This window comes from Ctenocephalides felis, unplaced genomic scaffold (genome assembly GCF_003426905.1).
Source record: "Ctenocephalides felis isolate EL2017-DRISC unplaced genomic scaffold, ASM342690v1 CF-g0.4_SCAFFOLD_01170, whole genome shotgun sequence".
NCBI lineage: Eukaryota > Metazoa > Arthropoda > Insecta > Siphonaptera > Pulicidae > Ctenocephalides > Ctenocephalides felis.
Window position 1 is genome coordinate 55065254 of NW_020537324.1, and position 23497 is coordinate 55088750.

The 23497-nt window shown below is 28.5% G+C and overlaps 6 protein-coding genes across 6 annotated transcripts in view; 2 read left to right on the forward strand and 4 right to left on the reverse strand.

The window, feature by feature from the left end:
* LOC113367416 (uncharacterized protein PFB0765w) overlaps positions 1–5770 on the reverse strand; it is a 14316-nt gene extending 8546 nt beyond the window's left edge. The window contains 4 exon segments of the mRNA XM_026609026.1: positions 1618–3381; positions 3384–3476; positions 4593–4794; positions 5456–5770. Coding sequence (XP_026464811.1) covers positions 1618–3381; positions 3384–3476; positions 4593–4770 — 2035 coding nt within the window. The 5' untranslated portion in view covers positions 4771–4794; positions 5456–5770.
* Positions 5771–8402: 2632 nt separating this feature from the next.
* Positions 8403–11121, forward strand: LOC113368215 (cytochrome c oxidase assembly protein COX16 homolog, mitochondrial). The gene is made up of 2 exons (XM_026609780.1): positions 8403–8626; positions 10884–11121. The coding sequence occupies exons 1-2, from the start codon at positions 8502–8504 to the stop codon at positions 11059–11061; spliced, it is 303 nt and encodes a 100-aa protein (XP_026465565.1). The 5' UTR covers positions 8403–8501; the 3' UTR covers positions 11062–11121.
* Positions 8684–10674, reverse strand: LOC113368213 (DNA repair protein XRCC1). Its single transcript, XM_026609779.1, is given in 2 exon segments — positions 8684–9910; positions 9913–10674. Coding segments are annotated over 2 exon segments (1527 nt in total). The 5' UTR covers positions 10573–10674; the 3' UTR covers positions 8684–9043.
* A 676-nt stretch (positions 11122–11797) lies between the features above and the next one.
* Positions 11798–15115, reverse strand: LOC113368216 (centrosome-associated zinc finger protein CP190-like). Its single transcript, XM_026609781.1, has 2 exons — positions 15051–15115; positions 11798–14793 (listed from the first exon to the last, which is right to left on the reverse strand). The coding sequence occupies exon 2, from the start codon at positions 14754–14756 to the stop codon at positions 11829–11831; it is 2928 nt and encodes a 975-aa protein (XP_026465566.1). The 5' UTR covers positions 14757–14793; positions 15051–15115; the 3' UTR covers positions 11798–11828.
* A 173-nt stretch (positions 15116–15288) lies between these two features.
* Positions 15289–17221, forward strand: LOC113366702 (mitochondrial inner membrane protease ATP23 homolog). The gene is made up of 6 exons (XM_026608358.1): positions 15289–15498; positions 15731–15933; positions 16000–16045; positions 16117–16198; positions 16597–16821; positions 16891–17221. Exons 2-6 carry the CDS (start codon positions 15741–15743, stop codon positions 17086–17088), a joined length of 744 nt encoding a protein of 247 aa, XP_026464143.1. The 5' UTR covers positions 15289–15498; positions 15731–15740; the 3' UTR covers positions 17089–17221.
* A 975-nt stretch (positions 17222–18196) lies between these two features.
* On the reverse strand, positions 18197–22937 carry LOC113367418 (uncharacterized protein DDB_G0281025-like). The gene is made up of 4 exons (XM_026609027.1): positions 22909–22937; positions 22561–22831; positions 20946–21003; positions 18197–19272 (listed from the first exon to the last, which is right to left on the reverse strand). The coding sequence occupies exons 1-4, from the start codon at positions 22935–22937 to the stop codon at positions 18197–18199; spliced, it is 1434 nt and encodes a 477-aa protein (XP_026464812.1).
* Positions 22938–23497: the final 560 nt, after the last annotated feature.

A 23497-nucleotide genomic window follows, 5' to 3' on the forward strand; every position in this document is an offset into this window, starting at 1 on the left:
TTTTTTTAACTTTTTAATTTTACATTAATCTTTCAATTACGTGCCGTACTTATATGATGTAAGCAAAACATACTAACAAAGTTAATAAAATGATATAATTATCACTCGGAGTTATATACATATATAATTTGGATAACATCTTCGTTGAAAGATTGTTTGAACAATAAATGATTAAAACTATAAAATAAATATAAAACTGTTTCTAGGCTTTTCTGTTTTAGGTTTTAATCAGTTTGACTCATTTTTCTATGCATACTAACAAACTTAAACGTTAGAGAGTATTGTGCATTACGAATGTATAATACGATAATATAAAGTTCTTAATTCAATCTTGATTGCTATTAATATAATTAATTTTCACCTTTTTGAATTTGTTTTAAAATATTTTGCACTTAAGATGTTTTCAAAATATATCTGTATGTAATATATATATGGAGCTGCCTTCGGCAGACCATTATTTATTAGTATTATATATATATATATATATATATTATATATATATTGCACATTTATTTTTTCATCTATATAAGACTAATAGCTATAAACCACAATTAAAGTTAGTAAAAACATTTGCATTACAATTGCATGAATATATATTTTCTACAAAGTTAGAAATACCACATCAAATTCTATAACTTTATTAATTTTTCTACTACAACTGCAACAATTTCTAATTCAGAATCATATAAACATATAATTTTAAATACCCTAACGAGTATCAAATATACTGCCATAAATATATAATTATAATAAATTATTTACTAATCTTTACAAAGTCATAATAGAGGCATGAAAACTTTATATAAGACACTATCTAATAAATAAAACGCCTTTCCAATATTATTGAAATGAATATTTTCAAATATAGTGTCTGAACAGTACAAATCAAAGTATAAGTAAATAAATTGAGTACGAATTATTATCAATAATTAAAAAATTAACACAGGTTGTTAAGAATAAAAAACACAATTCAAAATTTTAGTTCAAAAAACAATGAGTATGAGATCATTTACTTGAAACAAAAATCAAGAAAATAAGATTATTCAGTCATAAATTTCTATATGTTACATGTTTCCATGAAATAATTTACATAAATAAAAATGATTTGTATTATGAAACCTAATATAGAAAATCGACAAACATTTATCTATAACACAAAATAATTTGAAGCTAGAATATTGCGTGACACTACAAAAAAATTCAGTGTCTTCAAATTAATATTACATATCATGTATGTAATTTTATAAGTAAACATATTAGATATTTTATATATATAATTTTGTGAAATATGTATATGTAAAATAAATAGTTAATGTACATTGTTATATCTTTTTAATCATATACTAAATATCTGATTCTATAGATGTGTGTAAATAATTTATAAATTGACCTTATACAAAAAATTGGTACTCTACAAAGTGTTATTATTAAATAATAATCACATTATAGTCTATGGACTGAAAAATCACAGGTTTCCGCATACGCTCAGCATAATAAAATATGCTATTATATATTTATGTACAAATTTCGTCTGTAATAATATTCTGTGATTAAATTATTGGTTCTGTACATAAATTTAAATTTATTCTCTGTATTATATCTCTCATGTTCTTTGTCATGAACTAGCAAAAAATTCCTGTAATCGCTGTACTGTACTTCTATCAAGCGTACACAAATCAAAGTCAAATGTTTTCTTTGTAATTTCAAATTGGCCAGTCTCAACTACCATTTGAACAATGTCTTGAATCTCAGTGTTGTCTTGCAATGTCATTATTTTATGTTGTAATTCTTTCAACTCAGACATGTAATCAGGAGTGAATGCCTTCTCTTCAGGTAATGGACTGCAGGGTACATCAGCCGATTCACTCATTTCAATAGAGACTGACTCATTGTCTAAGTGGATTTGTTCATTATTCTCATTAGCATCTAAACTTTCTGTATCCATATCAGAATTAACATCTTCTTCCATCTTTTGAATCTTTGCTGATGGCTGCAAGGACATTTTGGACTTATCAATGTAATCCTCTTTGCTTTTCCTTTTCTTGCGTTTATCATCTTTCTCAAAACATTTAGTTTTTTCCTTATGCTTTTTCACAGCCTTCTCTTTCTGTTTATCCATACTATTAAAATGTGACTCGTTTAGAGGACTACTAATTATCGGCTCAGGCTTAGGTTTGATTGGTTCCTCAACAGATTTTACAGACTCTTCTGAATCACTGCTAATTTGATCACTTAAATTTTCTATTGTATTTGTTTCATGAACATTTTCATTGTCTATCTTCATGACCACATCATCTGCATTGACAGAATCATTTTCTTCCCTGGTTTTACTTGCAAAATTCCTTTCATTTTTGTTTCTTTTCTCTTTATCTATTTTAGAATCATCTTTTCTAGTCTTATCCTTTTTCTTATGTTTATGTCTTTTATCCAATTCTTTTTTATCTTGACCTTTAGTTTCTTGCAATTTAGGATCAAGATCTAATTTTGGAACATCATTCATTTTCAACGGAACTAATTTTTCTTTTTCCCTAGGCTTTTCTTTAATCATAGTATCTCGCAAGGCATTATCTTTGTCTTTGATTACAGATTTTTGATCTACTTTAATTTCCTTGGATGATTCCTTTTCCCTCTCTCTGTCCTTTTTATGGTCCTTTTTGTCTCTATCATGGCCCTTTTTATCTTTCTTTATTTTGCGCTCTTTTATATCATTGGTCTTTTTCAAATCATCAATCTTAATTTTTTGTTGTTCCAAATCAGAACGACTGACAGAAGAATTGGACAGAGATGGGCTTATATGCTTTGGACTTTTCGGTCTTGGGCTTATAGCCGATTTATTTACTTTCTCTTTGCTTCTATCTCTATCCTTGCTATGTGCTTTCTTCTTATCTTCTCTAACTTTATCTTGTGTATCTTTACTCTTTAAATTATCTTTTTCTTTTGACGGACTCAGTTTTGATTTTGATTTATCCAGTTTTTCTTTCAAAGCCCTATCATCTTTTTTCAAAGAAGGATTTGTACTGGATTTAGGTGGAATTGGAGATGTTTTCTTAGGATCAGGCGAGGCCTTAGATCCTGTGCTTATTGGTGTTCCGAATAAATGTGCAAAGCTAGACAATTTTGGTTCTTCAGATCTATGATCTTTAGGTTTGTGCTTTTTCAGCATATCAGCTCCTGATTTTGGCTTGCCAGTAAGTTGCAACTTATTATCACACTCCTTATTTTTATCAGTTTCTATACTACTATTTACAAGAATACCACCACCTCTCAAGAGTCTTTTTTTAAATTCTTCAGAAGGGTTATGAAAAACATATTTTTCTTTTTGTACTTTTGTTATGGCAGGCCCATCATTTTGTAAATTCAAATCATATTTAAACTGAATTTTTTAGGCTCTTCTTTATTTCTCAAATATATATCAATAGGTATTTCAAATCCTGCATAACCTGACTCCTTCAAAGTATATGGAGGTTCCTTAATCGCTAAAATACAAGAAAAAATATTTATATAAAGCATAAAGTTCATTTTATCACATTATTCTGTTCATATATATAAAAAATCTTTCTTTTAAGAAATTAGTTTAAGCCTATTTTATATATACACACTTAATAACATAGCTCTGTGAATTAGTAAAACAACAATAGAAATTTTAAAGATAAACAGAATGAAAAAAACAATCATTATCTACCAGAAATTAATAAATTTAATTAGCAAAGAAACTGAGAAATGGCCCCGTTGGAATACCAAAAATCTGAGCAAAATTTCTCAAAAAATACAAAGGATTAGGTAAAATAAATAGGTAGTTTATGCTTAAACTGAATAAATGTATGAGGTGGTACATTGCTCCAATAATGAGAAACTACATCAAAACCAAGTCCCGTGGAACATCAATGAACGAACAAACATCAAAACATTAACGACAATATTTTATATATGTTTATATTAATATTATAAACAAAAGCCATAAAATCAGAATTGTTCTGTTAAGTAATTGAAGACGATATTGAATTTGTGATATTTTTTTCCTCAATGTTTACAAAATATGAATAAACAGATCAAAGGTAAGAACTATTCTGCATTTAAATTTACAAGGACGCGTAAAGAAGCATCAAATATTTACATGTAATGTTAAAGTTACATTTTATAAATTAAGTTCATGTTTAAATTATGGAATGTAGAATATTTGTAGAAATTCATTATATTATATATAAGCATAAAGTTTCAAGTCTTGGATTGTAAGTCTTTATGTAATCAATTTAAATAAGAAATTTTAGTTAGGATGAATGGAATATGGCTAATTATAAAGAGTTTTATTAAAGAAATGCAATGAGTTACTCCATTTTAAATATAGTTTGAATTTGCATTATATATATATATATATATATATATATATATATATATAAACCTAACACAAATATTTGAATCCAAATATTTAGTTTGTTAATCTCTATACAAACTGAAATTCATTTTAACTACTTCAATGCTTATACTACATTAAGCTATGAATTTGGAAAATGACAAACTATTCACCAAAAACATGATTACAACTGTAAGTAAATTAAAATATAAAATATAGACTTCATATTAGCAAAGCATACTTCTTTTTGGTTTAGCAAATGTTTCGTGTAGCTGAAATACAACTCGTTCAATAAAGTGTTGTGCATCTCCATCACAACATCTTATAAAAATTTCCCAGTCATGTGTGAAACCTTCGAGGGTGCGTTTACTTCGAATTGAGGCCTCGTGGCCTATTTCAAAATTCACTCTCACTGACATTGTATTAACTAAAATTTATGCCATCTGAAATACAAAGGAGTTAATAAATAAATAAATAAATAAATAAATAAATAATATAATATATATATATATATATATGTATATATATATATATATATATATATATATGTATATATACATATATATATAAGTTTATCTGGAGGAGGCTAGTTATAGATGATTTAATAAACATTCTTAATCTTTATAGAACTTCATTTTTATGAAACTGATAAAATTCCTACAATTTTTTATGTTAACCCTAAAAACTATTATCAATTAAAATTACTCCACAAATTTGGAACAAATACAAAACAAATAAGACACAGTATTTCTGACATTTAAAAATAATAAAATCTTGATATTGAAGCATCATATAATCAACTGATTAAAATATCACGAACTATTGAACCAGTTAATTATATATCATCTGATTGATCTACTTCTATATCTTATATTTTCTTATTTATATATAAAACATATTTATATTTGTTTACATGTTAAAGCAACATTCATTGATCCATTATAAATATTATGATACACTTTTATTCGAAATCAGGCCAATAAATATTTCAATCAACAAAAATATACGCACTATTAGCACAAAAACTATAATAAGCAAGTTTATGCAAAGGTCGTCACAAATCAAAATTAATATTGAATTTGAAGATGAAATTATAGTACATACCTTAAATGCATGATACGTAAAATGTAATTTGTTTATTTTATGTCGATAAGCCCTCCATTTCTAGTATTACACTCACATCACGTATGCATCAACCCGACGAAAAATAGAAAAATGAAAAATATACTAAACAGCAAAAAAATAATTACATAAAGAAATCAAATAAAACACTTTTCTTATTACATTGCAATATTTAATGCGTCAACAGGTAAAAATATTGAACACTCGAATTGAGAAATATATTTTCTCGTACACCATGACAATATCTTGCCATACAACGCCGTCAAGTTGTAACTATGCGTACTAATTGTAAGCAATATTGAAAGACACGAAAATAAACACGAATTTCGATTTTGTCACAAAGGGAACAGATTTTTATCGAAAAAATCAATTGTCTTAATCCCAAACTCGTAAAATCTATAAGTATTATCTCATTTAAATAAACTATGATAATGAACCGAACATCTTTATCGGCATTATAATCTATGATTGAAAATATTGATTACGCAGTAGAAATCTAGATTAATTAATGCGATGCAAACGCTTCATTCTTAATTTCGTGAAAATGTCTCGACTATTCTTTATGTGAAATTCATTGAAATAATTTCATCAAAAACTTTCACGCCGAAAATGGAAATTATTAACACACTTTAGATTTATATAAACTGTAAATAACAAAAATAATAAAAATGCGAAACCTGTACAATTTCTAACAGTTCTAGCTTTGTTTTCATTTGTTTTATAACTTTACAATTTAAATAATTTGACAAGAATTTGAAAACAGAAAGATTTATTGTTGAGTAAAGAATAACATTCAAAGGTCATATTTTCTAATAAAATTATACTGCCATCTTTAATTAGAAAATTGCATATTAGTTTACAATATTTTTAATCCCTTAAATCTGTTCAATCAGTTTTCTAAAATTCTGTTCATAATATTCACACTGAAATTAAACTGAAGAAATCTTTTACATGCATATTAACATTTATTCCGAATATATTCGAATATATTTCAACGATATTCATTAATTTCAATTTAATGTAGTATTTAGGTACATTAAAATAATTATTAAACTCATAGATAAAAGAAGAGTGATTAAACTCTAGTTGCTTTAGGGTAAATTGCTGGAATTTTCCGTATTGTAATGAAATATTACAATACAATTAATATTAGAGGATAATTATAATAATATAAATAATTAATAAATATTTTCAAATAGATTATTATAAATAATGTATTATATATGTTTACAGAAAAGTAAATAAACAAAACTCGATCAGAAGGACCAAGGACTTTGTCTATAGACAATGTTATTAATATTTATAAGAATTACATAAACTAAATTGCAAAGTTAAAACTATTTATTTAAAGTATATAATTGAGCTTTAGAACTTTAGCTAAATAAAAAAATCGAATTATTTTCGATATTCAAAAAAAATTATAATTAATTTTTTTTTATCCCAAAAATCATTCGTTTCGTCAACACAAGCAGAAAGTTTTTTAATCATTCAAATCGAATGCTTTGTTCTCTTAAAAACTGCCATTTTTTGCACATTTAGCTCGGTATCTCCGAAACGGCTAGACCTGCTTTTGTCAAAAACTCCTCCCTGTCATTACAAATTGAATGATTTTCAGATTATTCGAATCGGATGCTCCGTTCTCTCAAAAATTCAATTTCTATTTTCTGCACTCTTTGCTCAGTATCTCCAAAACGGTTGGACCTGCATTTGCCAAAAACTAATCAGCACATCTCCCTATCAATAGGAATCGAATGTTTTTTGAATCATTCAAATTGGTTAATTCGTGCGCTCGAAATCGTGGACGAAAAATTGTATTCATACATACATACACACACACATCCATTTTTTCTAATGTATGCCAAAATATTCAGAACCTTCAAAACGTCAAGATACGCAAAAATTTTCATTTTCGATTTTTTTGCGTTTACTATAACTTATCCTACGGGAAGTTAATAATAACTTAATATACTTTTGATAATACATTACCGCAGTTCACATAAAAAATGATATTTAACCTATCCATAAATAATTTCTGAATAATTTTTAGGCAGGACTTTCTAGATAGACAGACACAACTTAATACAATATTATATGTTGTTGGTTGTTATAATATATATTCTAACAAAAAATAACTTTTTGTTAAAATTGAACAGCATTATAATACAGGTATATAAATCCATATATATCCCCTTTATTTGGCCTTACATCATCAAATTATCTTTCTTGAGCGAGTAACACTTATGTACATTTGTGTATATTATTTGTAGAAATCAAAATATGTATATTGTAATTGTACAACGAAAAATATGTAAGTATAAATGTTTGTATATATAAATTTAAAACTACTTATATTACATAATAATTAAAATAATTGTTAATATGTAATAATTGTTCTGATGACTTGAATAAATCAGTATTATTTAATTCAAAATAGAACTGTTGAAACCTAAGCACCGGAAGTTTATCATAGCAATAAATTGTATTTAATATAAATTAATCTAACAATTTTAACAAATTAATCACAAGAAGAATAATATTTTTCAACATATAGCACAATACATTTTATCATATATGATACTCAAGTTAGGGCGAGTAATTTATATCAAAATGTTTTATATTAACTTTATTAAAATTTGGTAATCTTATAAAATTTATTGAATATTTTATATGGAATTTACTACACATAAAGCGTTTCTCAAATTTCTACTATATAGATAATATTATTATATTTTCCAGGGAAAGAACAACTAGATTCTATCGAAAAAAAAACTGTAAAAGGTTGGGCGTCCCTGTTTCGTAGTACTGATAATAACAGTGTGTCCATTTTAAATTGACAGTTCAGTTTGACGGAAAATACATTTTTAGGTTATATCTCAAAATGTATAACACATTACTTTATAATATATAATATAAATCGAATATAAGAAAACATTATTGCTTTCGTTATATATAGTTGTACGTTATATAAATACAAATATTTCTTTTGAAATATTTCATTGGTTATAAGGCTAAATCATTGTTTAAGATAATGAATATATTACAAACTATTAGTTCCTACTACAAAAGACAAAGGAGATCTGTAAAATATGGCTTACCATTTATGTTATTTATGGTGTGTGGTTCATTTGGATTGAAAGAATTTGCTCAACTAAGGTACATGGTAAAAATGAATTAAAGAATCATAAGTTTTATAAAATGTAACGGTTTATTGGTAAAAACATTTCCATATCATTACATTCATATATCCATTCTGGTTTAACTTGTACTACTTCGCTAAAATCATAAATTTTGTTATCCGTGATGTTGTAATCAATATCACTAGTTAACACTTTATCCACAGTGCCACCTAGCAAATTGATAATGGTATTTAGCTTCATAGAAGCTACTGATCCTACACTTTCATCTATGTAAAATGTCTTACCATTGAAGAAATCTTTAGACTTTTCTGTTTCATCTTCTATTTCTGTGGACATTTCAAATGGATCACATTTTGCATTTTTGTCATCAGTTAAATTTTGAATAGTTTTTGGTTTTGTTAAAGTAATATTATCCATTCTAACATTCTCATAATCACATGCTTTCTTCACTAAAAATTTCTTCATCGCTTTCATTCATTTTCAAATCTGTAGGAACTAAGCTAAACCTCCTCCAAGGAATATATTTTTGTTGAGAATGACAATCTTCTATCCAATTCTTTTTCACTATTTTACCCTTTCCTCGAACTTGTTGATATTTTGGTGTGTTAGCAAATGCACAAATTAAATGTGTACATCTATCATTCCAATTTGGTTGATACGTGGCACCCATCTCTAAAGCCTTTGTTCTCAGATTTGACCTGAGTGGATTTTCAAAACCACTTAAAACAAAGACAACATTTTCAAACAGCTTGTTGAATGGTTTATACTTTTTTCGTTTTATTGCACCATCATTTTTTAGTGCTTTCGATGAATGAGCTGATGTTTTCATAGGTTTGTTTTCCAATTCTCCTTTGGAAGTTGATGGTCCAATTATTGTATTTGTCTTCTTTGTTGAAGAATTATTGGTAGCCATTGTATGATTTTCATTCTTTTTGAAACGTTTATTATCAATTGGTGATGAATCATATGACTGACTTTCATTTTTTTTTGCCTTTTTGGGCTCAAAAGATGTTGATTGAGATTCTCTACTTAGTTTGCTTTTCTCTGCTTCCTTGGCTAATTTCATCTTCTGAGCTTCTTTAGCCAGTCTCTCTTTTTCCATTAATTTAGCATTTTGATCTCTTTCAAGCAGTTTATTCAATCTCTCATTAGAACAATCATCTTCTTCATTATACAATAAAGCTTCACGATTTCTATTCAATTTAGGAGTTTCTATTTTTTCTTGTAATGTTGTACCATGACCTTTTGATTTAGAATCATTTAAAGTGTTTTTTTGTTTAGATTTGTTTGAGTTTAACAGTGATGCTCCCTAATTGCTGCTGCAGGTTTTAATTTTGTTTTGTCCTCTTGACTTAGCTCTTTTCTTCGAGCAAAGAGTGATCCGGTTCCTAAAATTGCTTCATCTGGAGAATCCTCTCGAAATTTAAACCTACCAATTATTACTTTATTGCTTGTATCATTCTTAATAAATGTGCTCGGCGTATGTGATGAATTGTTTAAAGGTGCTTCATCTTTGCCATTAATTTTTACAAAAGCTAAGCCATAATTAACATGTGTATTAAATGGTTGCGTACAGACTATTTTAATTTGATCCCATTTCTTACTTTGTACTTCGGAAGTAAATTTGTCAGTTGTAAACATACGTACCCTATTAGTAAATGTAGAATTTCGAGATTCCTCTGGTGTCATTAAAGATGACATAGGTAGAAGTTCCTCAAATGTATCATTTGTGCCGCCTGTTCGACTAACAAGTACTTCAACAAATGCTGAATGATCGTTCCCAATATCAACACCCGTTATAGAGCTCGCCTTTTCTAATTGTAATAAAACATAAGCACATTTTTCACCTGGTTTCTCGCAACGCCAAGTTTTGTTTGGATTGAGGGATAATAAATTTTCTGTGCGATGTTTTTCATTTTCACTACTAAAGCTGATTATATGTTTAATACATAACGACGGCATTTTCAATGCTGCTTATTAATTTCTAGCATTTATCTATTGTCAGTTTTAATTTGCAAATTAAAATTTTATATTATACGCCTGTATTTATAGGCCTAAATGTTATTGTTCACCTGTCAGTTGAACCGCTAACGTTGCATATACATTTGCGCCATATTCATCACTATCGTTCAGCAGCAGTAACTAAATATAGCGCCATTTTCAAAGTGTAAAATTTTTTACTTTAATTTATCAATATTTTTCCTATAGATTTAGAATTGTGTCTACTGAAAATAATGAAATCTTACTTTATGAGAAACTGTTTTTTATTGCAGGTATATATTTAGAAAGCAAAAGTTGATAGACCCGGAAGAAGCCAAAAAAATGGGAATACAAATGAAGGAGCCTGGATCGGTAACATTAGAAGGGGAGTACGAAAAAATCAAGCAATTAGATATTGACAATTGGCAAAGTATTAGAGGACCTAGACCATGGGAAGAGAAAAGCCAATAGTTGTTTCATATTTTTCTATTCTTAATTAGTACAATAAATTTTATTCATTAGGTATTACAATTAATAAATTATTATTTATATTCTGAACATGAATAATAAAATGATAGAACTAAAATAAAGAAAATATAAATGTTATACAAAAATGCATGCACATATATATAGACAAACTATTAGTGATTGATTTAATGAATGCAATTTACAATTTTTGTTATAAATAAACAATAAATGATCATATCAATTACATTTCCATTGCTGTATCCTCCTCCGTCCAATCATCCATTAATTTGTGAATTTGATCATTTGTTGTACCAAGATGTTCTTGTGACTGTCCTTCAGTTTCAAGAGCTTTCTCTGCACTGTCAGTTTCATCCCAATCATCCAATAATTTACTAATTTTACTTGGATCGGATGAATTAACTATAGCAGAATTTTTATCGCCAGGCAATGGTATTTCACTTTCAGGATCAACTTCTTCTTTCTCCACATTTTGAGTTATTGTATCGGATGAAATTTGGTCATTTGTAAATTGCTTTATTTCATCTGCATTATCCAACATCTGCTGTTTCATATCACAATGTTGTGGATTTTCTTCAATATCTTTTGATATTTCTTGTTCATTCCATTGCTCGTTGTAGTCAGTTACAATTGAACTTTCTGCTACATCTTGTTCAATATGAGCTACATGTCCTTCATTAACAATATCCACATTCTTTTCTGAACTTTCCATAGAAACATCATGCTGCAATATTCCTTCCATACATGTTTCATTAGAATCTTGTAACCACTTTTTGCTCTAAGTTGAATGTTTGGGTCTCATTTTCATCATCTTTGACTATTAAAGGTGTACTTACCAAGTCTTCAACTTTATCAGGCTGTATTTGTTTTCTAAGCTCTTCTGATATCATTTCAACTGTTTCTTCAGGCCACTGTCCAGAAGCCTCATTCTGTACTGCAATATTATTTTCTATTGTTTCCTGATTTATAGAATTACAAAGTTCTGTATTTTCTTCCAGAAGTTCTTCAGATTCTCCTATCTGTAGATATTGTTTTTCATTCACATCAATATGTGAAGCTTGTGAATAAACAACATATATATTTTCATCGTTTTGCATTTGATGTTCTTTTACCTGTTTAAATTGATCTTCTGTGAGAACCATAACAACATTATTCTGACTTGTTAGATGGTTTGAATTTTGTAATTCATTTATTATTTCATTTTGCTGGGACTCAGTTAATTTGAGTACATTACCCTGAGTAATTATTTTTGTTGTTGTGAAACCAGTTTGAATTTCAGCCTGAACTTGTCCTAGACTGGATTCATTGCTATGTACAAGAGAATGTTCAGACATTGTTTCTGAAATATGTTCTTCTGATATTTCATCCAATTGCATTTGATTTACAAGGAATTGAGTATTGTCTTGATTCTCGTCAACATTCTGGTTAGATATTTCATAATGATCGTCCATGACAACAATGCTATCCACAAGACCTAAACTAGTAGCTATTCCAGAAGCCACATTGTTTAAAGCCTCTGCTTCAGAGCTGGGTTCTAAACTTTGCACTACTGCATTTTGTATAATGATATCACTTCCTACAATTTGTGAGCCAATTGTAGCATTTTGAGATATAGTATTAACATGCGTCTGATGTCCGGATGCAAGCATCATTTGTACTTCCTTTGAAACTGCTGGTGGTAGAGCAATATTTGAAAGAATTTTAATCTTTCCCCTCTGTTGTAATTGCGGGTCATTAGGGATATACTTATCATTACCTTCTACAGTTTCCATAGAAGGTTCAGTATAATTCTTTTCTTCATTATCAGAAAATTCAATAATACCATCATTGCGTGCTTGTTCTTTATGAACTGATTTTACATGAGCATACATGTTTGCTTCACGTAAGAACATTTTATTGCAATAGATGCACTGTTGGGACTCCTTTGTGGTAGCACCAATTTTGTGTCCTGTTTGGGCCATATGGGTTATCAATGCTTGTTTTGTCCTAAACCAAGTTGAACATTGGTTACAAACGAATTCATTCAATTTTGAATGATTTAATATATGTTTAGACAATAAAGCATCATTCAATGCTATATAATCACAATGAGAACATTTAGGAAAATGTGTGTTACTAGGTGGTTTAATACCATGCTTAGTATATAGATGAAAATATAAATAATTACGTTTTGTGGACTTATGACCGCAGTGTTCACAAATTCTTACATCTATTTTTTCATTATGAACTCGAACTAGATGTTTTCTAAAAACGGGGTAAGAAGGAAAACTTATAGGTCTACCATTTGTTCCACATCTTAAACAAAGCCAGGGACCAGTCTTATTTTCAGCGCCTAATGCAAGAAGGGCATGCATCTTTTTTGCATCAATTACTTTAGGTTGTTCTTCAACTTTAATTTGACCTGAAGGAGTTATTATTTTGTGTGTAATAACTTTACCGTCATTATTTGGACTGCATTCTTTTGCTACACTAACCACAACTTTATCATCATTATTTAGCTTTGTCGTTCCACTTGATCTTTGCTGAACTACTTTAAGTTTAATATTTTTATTATTCTTCATGATATGTGGATACTTCTTTAGAACCTCACTTATTATACGAGCGTGATTAGCACTGGAGTCTTGACTTACACTTATTATTTTTTGCTGTTCTGTTTTAATATTCTGTAAGGCTTGGTTTGAAGATTCTGTAGATATTTCTTGTGAGTTAGAATTTGGGTCCTCTTCTTGACCACTATCATAATCATCATTTCCATTGTCATGATAATTATCATCATCCGGGTCATCTTCATTTTCTTCCACTTCATAATTTGCTCGCAGCCGATGGGCTTCTACATACTCTTTGACATCTTGTAAATTTACACGTTTAGGTTCAGAAGAAGTTGGTGATGCAGGAGCTGGTCGTTTTTGCACATAACCCTTGCGCAATTCTTCAAACGGATTGTTAGAGTTTGAATTTTTTGATTCAATTGAATTATTATCCAATTTTGGCATAGATAGAGGTTTGCTTTCATAAGATATGCTATCAAAAGAAGTTTCAAATGTATTATCGCTAACAACTTCTGTTGCTTCAAATCTTGTAGGACGAGGTACATTATCAACAATATTTGAAAATTTAGGTTTAGTCACCCTCAATGGTTCCGGAGTTATATTATCCAGCCCGTAAGACATTGGTCGCCTTTTCATGTTTCTAGCATTTGAATACTCATCTACCTTCTGGATAATATTTCGACCTTGTAAGTTATATGTCATAGAAACAATAGGATTCTGATGGTTCAGTAAAACTGGTTTAGAAGCATTTGGTGCTTGTATTCTTTGTGCTCTTAATAACTTTGTTAGTATAGCAATGTTCATAATCTGTGCTGTAGTTTGCAACCTATCAAGCATATTATATCTAAATTCTAGTTGCCCCGTATACATGAAATTAACAATAGGGACCACAACGTCTGCTTGCAAGTCCATTGGCATGATAAGGCAGTCATCAATCATTTCACAGTTTCTTTCCAATATAGTAAAATATTCTGTACAAGCATTTAAAACCAAGCGATGAACTTTCAATTGTGAATTATCATGAAACTGCAGTGTCAAATCACAATAATCAGTTTTATTGAAAAACTGTTGAAGCCGTTGAAGGAAAAACATTCCCCAGTTGTCGACGCGTATGTTTTTTATGTCACCCATTTTGCAGCTTGTTCTTTTCACTTTGTTTTAGTAGATCCTTTAAAATATTTATGCGTTAAAAAGCAATCGTTTTTAAACATACATCATGCAAAAATATAAATTAAATATGCTTATTAAATCTAATGTATAATTAAATGAACCCAATGTCAAAAATACTGCAATCGATGCCAGGCATCCTTTTAAGAAAGAGTTTATCTAAGAACACTTTCATGATTATAGTTTACTCCGGACAATTAATGTATAAAGTAGCATAATTAAAAGGCATAGTAAACATAAATTCTTTTGTGTACAAACCTATTTTACATCACCATTTCAGCTCCATCTTTAACAGCAATAAACTGAATAGTATGCTTGGCCATGTTTAGTGTAGATGTCGCATTGCATTTAGCCGCCATTTTGATCGACTTATCGACATTCAGAAAGAAATTAGAAGGCGACACTAAGGACATCTATCCCAATTTGCACATAATTAAAGTCCCAAACAGATAAGCAAAAAGTCACTTTGGTTAACTGCGCGACCACATTTGAATTTTATTTTTGACAATATATTATTTAGCAATTTTAAATTATTTAGTAATTATGATTAGACGAATATAATATAAATTATCTTACGACGGTGTATTAAGTTTAAAATAGATTTAGCAAGTTAAAACAGTTTGGTTAAATTTATAACAATTTTCAATATAAATTTAACAGGGTTGAATACGCTCATTATTATATTCTATTAGTTTTAATTGGAAAGGTATATATACTTCGTTTATATGTTACTTCTTAAGATAAATCTTATTTTATAACCCTTGCCGCTAATATACATGTCATGAATTATAGGTTATATTATATAATTGTTCAATTATTAATGAATGTAAAAAGATAACTAAAACTACTAACATTTTTTTGGCGTCCATTACATTTGCATAATATCTTGCAAATTTTCTTATCTATGATATCATGTCACCATTATAAAATTATTCCAGAATCTATAAAATGTTTGCGGATGCAGAAAATACAAACAGTTCTTCAAGTACAGAACAAAAAGAATGGGGATACGATTTATACCCTGAACGTAGAGGCCAAAAATATTCACCTAGTTTGAAAAAAATTATACTCGGAATCGAAGGAAGAGAAAGTACAGATAAATTAAAATGTGAAAAAAATGTTTTTGCTTGTATTAAGAAAAGTAAGAAAAAATACTTTACAATAAATGTCATATTCAATAATAGAACAGAAACCTATTTTTTTTAAGGTCCTATCGTAAAATTAATGATGGGTGCATTGAAAAGTTCCGGCTGGTGAGTTGCTTTTTGTAATTTAATTTTAAAAATTGATTATTTTTTTGATAATAATGATCTCAATAAAATAGTGAGATGGATATCCGAAGACATATATCGTGTGAAGTTTGTGATATTTCTGTAAGTGGGGGTTATGATCCGGAATTGAATCAGGTGAAATTTAAATTTTTTAGTTCATTCATTTATATAAGCATATATTTCATAATTTGGGAACATGATATAAAATTGCTGTTAGTCGAAACTAAAAAATTCCAATGGCTCTGGGATGTTCTATAAAAGCAAAATAATTATCAAATGCAGTCATTTTCTGACAATGACTTCAGTACAATGCTTTCACTAAATTTATTAGTTTTAGTTTCAATGAAAGCATTTTAACTGAGTCCATAAATTAAAGTGAATATGGCATATTCACATTTTTCTGTTATTTTTCATGGTCAGTGTCAACTTTACTCTATACTATATAATATAATATAAGATTCCTTCATTTGCAGAAGTGTTTGCATTATTATTATGTTATTTTGCCTAATGTATTGTTTTCTTTGTCAGTGTAGATAGTTATTTGTCAGAATGTGGCTAGATCACAAGGAATGGTCCAAGGTGTCCTAACACATGAAATGATACATATGTTTGATTTTTGTCGAAATGAACTTGACTTTAAGAACATTGATCATTTAGCCTGTACAGAAATCAGGGCTGCTAACTTAACTCACTGCTCGTTCTTGAGTGCATGGGGCCAAGGAGATGCCTCAATATTTAATGTAAAAGAAGCTCATCAGGTAATAAATAAAATCTCGTATGAGAGTGGCCATAAAAAAATATACATTCGAAATTTATTGTTTATTTAGAACTGTGTGAAAACAAAAGCTCTGAACTCAGTATTAGCCGTACGAAATGTAACTCGAGATCAAGCAATAGATGCTGTAGAACGAGTATTTCCAAAATGCTATGCAGATTTAGAACCAATAGGCAGGAGAGTGCGTCGAAATTCTAGAGATATGGATAAAGCGTATATGGAAGGACCTATGTATGGCTATGATGTATAAGATTGGAAGTACATGTAGTATTGAAAATAAATATTTAATAAAACATCAAAAATATATTTACAATTAGTGAACTTTTAATACAGGCAAGTCTACTGACAAACTAATGTAATCTTGGTTAACCACTTATTTTCAGGTTTCCTTTAATTCAACCACTTATAATTAGCCATAACCCATTCATACTAACTAAAGCGTGATTCAAATTTATTACATATAGACTTGCAATCAATTCATTTTAAAGTCTTAAATAAAATTTTACAATTATATATAATTGAATACTTGAATTTATACATCTCCAAACACTCTACAAATATTCTGTGATTAATAATTTAAATATAATCTTAGTTCATAAAATGTAACTTTTTTATTACATGTATGAATATTTGGTGTTTCCTAACGTGTATTTGTAAATTTAAATGCTGGATAGTTTTCTATGTGAAATCCAGTAAAAAAGCATCATATGCTTTTATTTCCCAAGCATTTACCTTTGAATACATTCATTAATATTACATAAATTTTAAGAAAAAAAATTCACAAATTAAAATCATTTTCATTCACTTAACATAATCTGATTCTGGTTTTTTTATACCTAATATTTTTTTTATATAAAATATTTTCATTATTGAAAATAATTAAATATGTATATGAACAAAACATATAATATAAGTTAATTTATAATAGATTTCTAAACTTGGTTCCGAGTGTTAGAAAGATATGCAATATTTTAGCAATTACATTTAAGCAACAATAAATAATTGACATGTTTTCAAAAATTGTTAACAATGGTTTGGTGTTTTGTGTTTTCATAAGCTATATTACGTTCTCTTACATTTAAATATACACGATGATATCACATTGACACAAAAAATATTTATGAAACCCTTTATTTAATACTCTTCATTCGAAAAGAGAAAGTATTTAGATTTGCAGACAGAATGTGTTTATATATGTGACTCGAGGAAGTTATGACTTACTCGAATTTCTGCAATCATGTTACTTGGAGTTCTCATTCGTACTTCCAGTAAAAAACTGTCACGGGCGCAAGTTCCTAAATTTAAGTCAGGAGAACTAGTTCGCACCTGTTCTTTTCTAGCTTCTGATTCTTGAGAAGTTACATAGTCCTTAGTTCCTCCAACAGTATGTCTACGTTTATACTTCTATTTTGACTACCATTCTTTCTCTTCAATTTAGTATCTTTTTTACCACAATTTTTACTAGAAAGTGTCATTTCTCTGGTTTTATAATTGGTTTGAGTCTTTTCAGACTTGGAAAGGCTTTCTGATCGCTTTAGTTTTATATCATCCTTTTTATTAAGACTCTCTGATCTTTTTAGTTTGTTTATGGGTGATTGAGTTCTATCATGTTTGTTCAAACTTTCTGAACGAAATAAAGACCCTGGCTTAACTGAAACTGTTGTAGATTTATCATTGTATAATCCTTCAGATGTTAAAGTTAAAGAAGTGCCCGCTTGATTTGAAGTTATATTAAGATTTATGTTAGATTCTGGTCCTTCGGTTGGTCTGTCCTGATTTGATATGTTCTCTTGGACCGTAGATTGCTTAGAAACATTATATGATAAAGTATTAGCGTCAGAAGTAGTATTGTTAGTATTTAAGGGCTTGACCACATTCACAGGTATCATAGAGTTGCTTTGAGATTTTAATAAAAAATTCCCTGTGTAAACGTTTTTATAATCTTTGCTTTTATTAGTACTGGTTGCAGATTCCGATCCTGATATGCTTTGTGAGGATACGTCGTGTAAATTTTGATGATCATCATTTTCTTTTAAGTCTGATTGATCTGATCTTAAGCTATCCATAGTATCATTGCTCTCACAACTTTGGGTGCTGACACTGTGGCAGGATTGTTGGCTGGAGATGGTCGAACTTGTAGAAGCATAGTCTACGATATCACGATCATGAATTTTATTTTGATTTGGGTGATCTATATGTTCCTGGTCATAGATGAGAGAGGTATTTAAAGGTTGCTGATTATGCTGCCCATGGGAGGAGCTTCTGAAACGTCTATGCCAACTAGGATCACGAAGTCGGCTCGGTGAGCCGTGAGGTTTTTCTGGACTTTCATCTGCGTAAGGTATGTTATCAGGACCAGAAAGTGGATTTAAACATGTCGGCGAGTTTAAGAGGCGATCGAATGTTGACTGAATGTCGGACACCATATCAGAACCTAAAGGAATTAAGAAATAGTTATAAGTTCGAATCACACCAACGTGCGTAATGACACGAATATCTATACTAATTACATAACATAGGTTTCTACACAAATTATAACAATATGAGGTGACTGAGAAACCGTTATATATTCTCAGTCCCTTAAATTAAAATATTTTATGTCTTATATTTGTTGAATATGCGTAATGTTTTTTCATCTACAATCAAAAAAATATAAACGAAAATTTAGATGCCAACTATAATAAGATCAAGTCACACAAATTTACAGGTTAACATATAAAGTTAAAATAATAAATTTATTAATATAAAAACACCAAAACTATTATCAGTAAATATTAAATTTATAAGTTATTATATCAAGCTATATCCAGATTTACGCCATAAAGCTAACAAAAAGACGAGATAGTAAATAAACATAAATTAATGCACAAATTATTAGAATCAGATACAGTATTTATGCAAACCAGCAAATATTTAATGCTTAATTAATTATTAAAAGAATGCTTATAAAACATTGATGATGCATGAAATAGCGTCACATTTTTGATAAATGTAACAAATCTCAAAGCAGAAATCTCGCAATCAGGAATTAATTTAAACAAATTAATATAGCGTTAATGGGAAAATTAGCTTTGGTTAGTCGGTGAAAAAGTATGAAGTTTTCATTAGTCAACGTCTAAGTTCTGTGCAAACGAATATGGTACCTTCGATTTTAGGGCCTTTTGCGTGGTGGCCTTATAGGTATCTGATTCATGACGGTACCTAATGATGATCGATAAAAATCAACATTTAAGAAACCACAATGATATCAATTATTTGTATTTTACAAATGCGATGTTGTGTTTTCGAAGTCAGTAAAAATACTATGTATTTATCTGGATTAAAAAAAATTCGAAGTTAATGATTTTTATTCCTAATTTTATTATTATTATTTTATTTAATAAAAAGCAATATATATATATATATATATAAATATATATATATATATATATATATATATATATATATAAGGTATGTATGAAATAAAACAGAAAACGTGTATATGATAGACAAATTAGAAACTTGTAAATGATTTTGAACCAGTTAAATAACCGGTTAATAAATGAACCATGATTAAACTTATTGAATAAACAATTTAAAATTTCTGAAATGCATTAAAAATTTGCAATCAATTTTGATAAGGTAGTTTCATTGGTGCTACTTACTATAACTGTAGCATTAATAAAATAACGGTTTTAAATTTGAACTATTATATAATAATTTTTCTAAATAAAAAACAATAAGATTTTCAATAAAGTTCAACCTTTTCAGAATGAAAGCATAAATAAAAGGATAAGAAAATAGACCCTTAGGGCGGACAAATAGACATAATAAATGGAAATGCGGTATAAAGCCCTATTTCTAGCACTAATATGTATTTAGAAAATAATCTAAATTGAATAATTTCATAATTTATATTATTTCTTTTCGCATCACTTTCATATCAGCCCTATTTGATCTAGTATCTGACGTCTAAAATTCATTAAGTTCGTTTATTTTTACTTCGTGCATATGATAAATGAATAATTAGGCAATTATTAAATCGATTTAAAATAAAAGAATTATATGCAATAAAAATAGTCCCTCGCTCCACTATAGATAATTATATAGTCATTATGGGGTACTTACATCCACTATTCAACTCCAAACTCTTCCTGTTTTCCGTACTGTCTTGAGATTTATCATCCTGAAATAAAAAAATAATTTGATATTACTTATATTTTTAAATCATAATTATTAAATCATTCCTCTCATATGATAAATTACAGAAATAAAATATATATATAATATATATATCTTTATGTTTAAAAGGTCTTGTAATTATTCAGGCAAATCTTCAGTAAATGAGGTAAAATACAGGTATATGTGCAATTAATATCTAATTATACATATATGTAGATATACTTATAAATAACTATAAAAAAAACTTATCAATTGCATGTACATATAAATGACTTAGGAAAAAATATATTTAATGTACATTTTACTATACTATTTTTTTTTGACTGCACTTGCTAATACTTTATACAAGAGTATGTTATTGAATTTTTAATTGTTAACCGCCAAAATATATTTTGAACCTTATTAATAAGAAATGAGTAATAATCAATTTTCTTTAAAATTTTCCTTTCTTCTCGGTAGCTCATACGAAATTGTATAGCTTAAAAATAAAGAAAGAAGTTCTACAAGTTATTTAGATTTTGTTATTTAGTAAAAAGGAGTAGATTTACTACTTAAATAAAAACTGAACCATAATGCTATTACCATTATACTTGTTTATCTATGGCTATTACTATGGTACACGAAAACATTGTATATGTAGATAAATATATAATAATTGGTGCATTAATTTGTGAATACACTTTGATACCATTAATATTGTGAACATGCCAAACATTTAAACTTGCTTCAAGGTGGGTATTTATCATCAGTGTGCCATGAAAAACTGTTCTGCATTAAGTGTATATGATCAAATAATTGATTTATATTAACATTCAAAAGTTAACAAAAAATTACAAAATAACAATTTAGGAACAGTATTGCAATGACTGGTGCAACTTAGAAGTTAAAAAATTACTTATGTTTAAATTTTTCTTAAAGGTATTTGTAATTCAGCTTCGTGCAAATGCAATATAAGAACGCAATGTATCTTACCCGACAAAATGTCAGACTATAGTAGTAATCGAGCAACAAGGCATCGCCAGAAAGTCGTGCGACAAATGCGTCACACTGTCCTATATATAAAAATAAATATTCAAATATTTTTGAATAATTGCAAATCATAGAAATACTGTTCACCAATAATTTTATATCTTCTAATTGATAAAAACTGTAATTTTATTTATACTTTTACTTACTTCGCACTTACCACACATTAAATAATAAATAATTTGAAATAATTTAGATCACAGATTTTCCTTACATATAACATATATGTACTTCATTTATCTAATATGAATGCAAGCAGGTAATGGTCATGATTAATACTTGCTTGCATTCATATTGAATAATGAAGTCGGGTAATTACCACTGGGGTAAGTTCGACCAATCAACTTTTAATAAATTGTTATAGTTAATCACGACCTTGAAGACTTCTGCACATGCAGTTGCAATATAAGAAAGCAATGCATCTTACGCAACAAAATATCATATTGTTAAAATAAATATTAAACTCAATTGTATCTGAGATCAGTTTTAAATACTAAGAATATATATTTTTTGCATGTTATTATTTCAAACAAACCTGAATTAAGCTGTTGCTTTCCTCGTGATATGTACTGCTGCTGTGACTAGATGAGCTATGAGTACTTGTCGTTGTCACCCTGGTCAACGAACAAGCAGAGTTCAATCTTTCAGAATTTGAAATTTCTCTGAAACTATTCAGGTCGTCGCTTCGTTGAATTTTTCCATCGCCGCTTACGCTCATTTCGCCAAAAGATTGATTTTCCGTGTGGACGCTAGGTATTGGCGCTGTCTTAGTCCTGCCTAAAACTTTCTGCCGTTTCTGGCCGCAGCTAAAAAAATATTGTGATATCATAATTTGAACAATTCACGTGCATTAGACTATAAGCCTTCCTTCATATACACATACATCTCACTTGTGTCATCTATGGACGACATTCCGTGTGTCGCCCCTATAAATAAACTATAAGCCTATCATTCTAATTGTGAATTAAATATTAAAACATCAGGGTATCATCTTTGATACTCAATGAAATAAAATAAAATAAACTAAATACATTATTGTAAATGCAATTATTTCATGAGAGAATTTTGTTAGATTTTTAATTAATTTTATTACCTTCCACTTTTGTAACATTTTCTAATAGCAAAGTTTTTGCAGGTGGCGTTTGCGTAACAGGCGCATCAGTTGTCACTTCAGGAATTAATTCAGGAAGTTCGTTGCTTTCTGGAGGGCTGAAAAACCAATCAACCTGGAAAAATAAGAAAATCATTTAGAAAAGTATTACCAATTATAATTAAACAGGTATTAGAGTTATAATATTTGTTTGTAATTCTAAACTTGTTTGTCCAAATAAATTAATCAGTTTTTTGACAACTAGAATCTCTCAGAATCATCTTTACATCAAAATTAGATTATTTATAAATCAAATAACTTACATAATTGAGTACACTTTCAACTATTCGGCACTGTTGCTCATGTCATTAACCATTGTGGC

What these genes read in the sequence shown, in the direction of transcription:
- LOC113368215 (XM_026609780.1), top strand. Translation starts at nt 8,502, where the DNA reads ATGAATATATTACAAACTATTAGTTCCTACTACAAAAGACAAAGGAGA. An exon ending in AAAGAATTTGCTCAACTAAG is followed by an intron (nt 8,627 to 10,883) that starts GTACATGGTAAA and finishes TTTTTATTGCAG; the next exon opens with GTATATATTTAGAAAGCAAA.
- LOC113368216 (XM_026609781.1), bottom strand. Translation starts at nt 14,756, where the DNA reads ATGGGTGACATAAAAAACATACGCGTCGACAACTGGGGAATGTTTTTC.
- LOC113366702 (XM_026608358.1), top strand. Translation starts at nt 15,741, where the DNA reads ATGTTTGCGGATGCAGAAAATACAAACAGTTCTTCAAGTACAGAACAA. An exon ending in TTTTGCTTGTATTAAGAAAA is followed by an intron (nt 15,934 to 15,999) that starts GTAAGAAAAAAT and finishes ATTTTTTTTAAG; the next exon opens with GTCCTATCGTAAAATTAATG. An exon ending in GCATTGAAAAGTTCCGGCTG is followed by an intron (nt 16,046 to 16,116) that starts GTGAGTTGCTTT and finishes TCAATAAAATAG; the next exon opens with TGAGATGGATATCCGAAGAC.
- LOC113367418 (XM_026609027.1), bottom strand. Translation starts at nt 22,937, where the DNA reads ATGTCGTCCATAGATGACACAAGTGAGAT. An exon ending in AAAGCAACAGCTTAATTCAG is followed by an intron (nt 21,004 to 22,560) that starts GTTTGTTTGAAA and finishes TTTTTATTTCAG; the next exon opens with GATGATAAATCTCAAGACAG. An exon ending in TTTGGAGTTGAATAGTGGAT is followed by an intron (nt 19,273 to 20,945) that starts GTAAGTACCCCA and finishes TAATTCCTTTAG; the next exon opens with GTTCTGATATGGTGTCCGAC.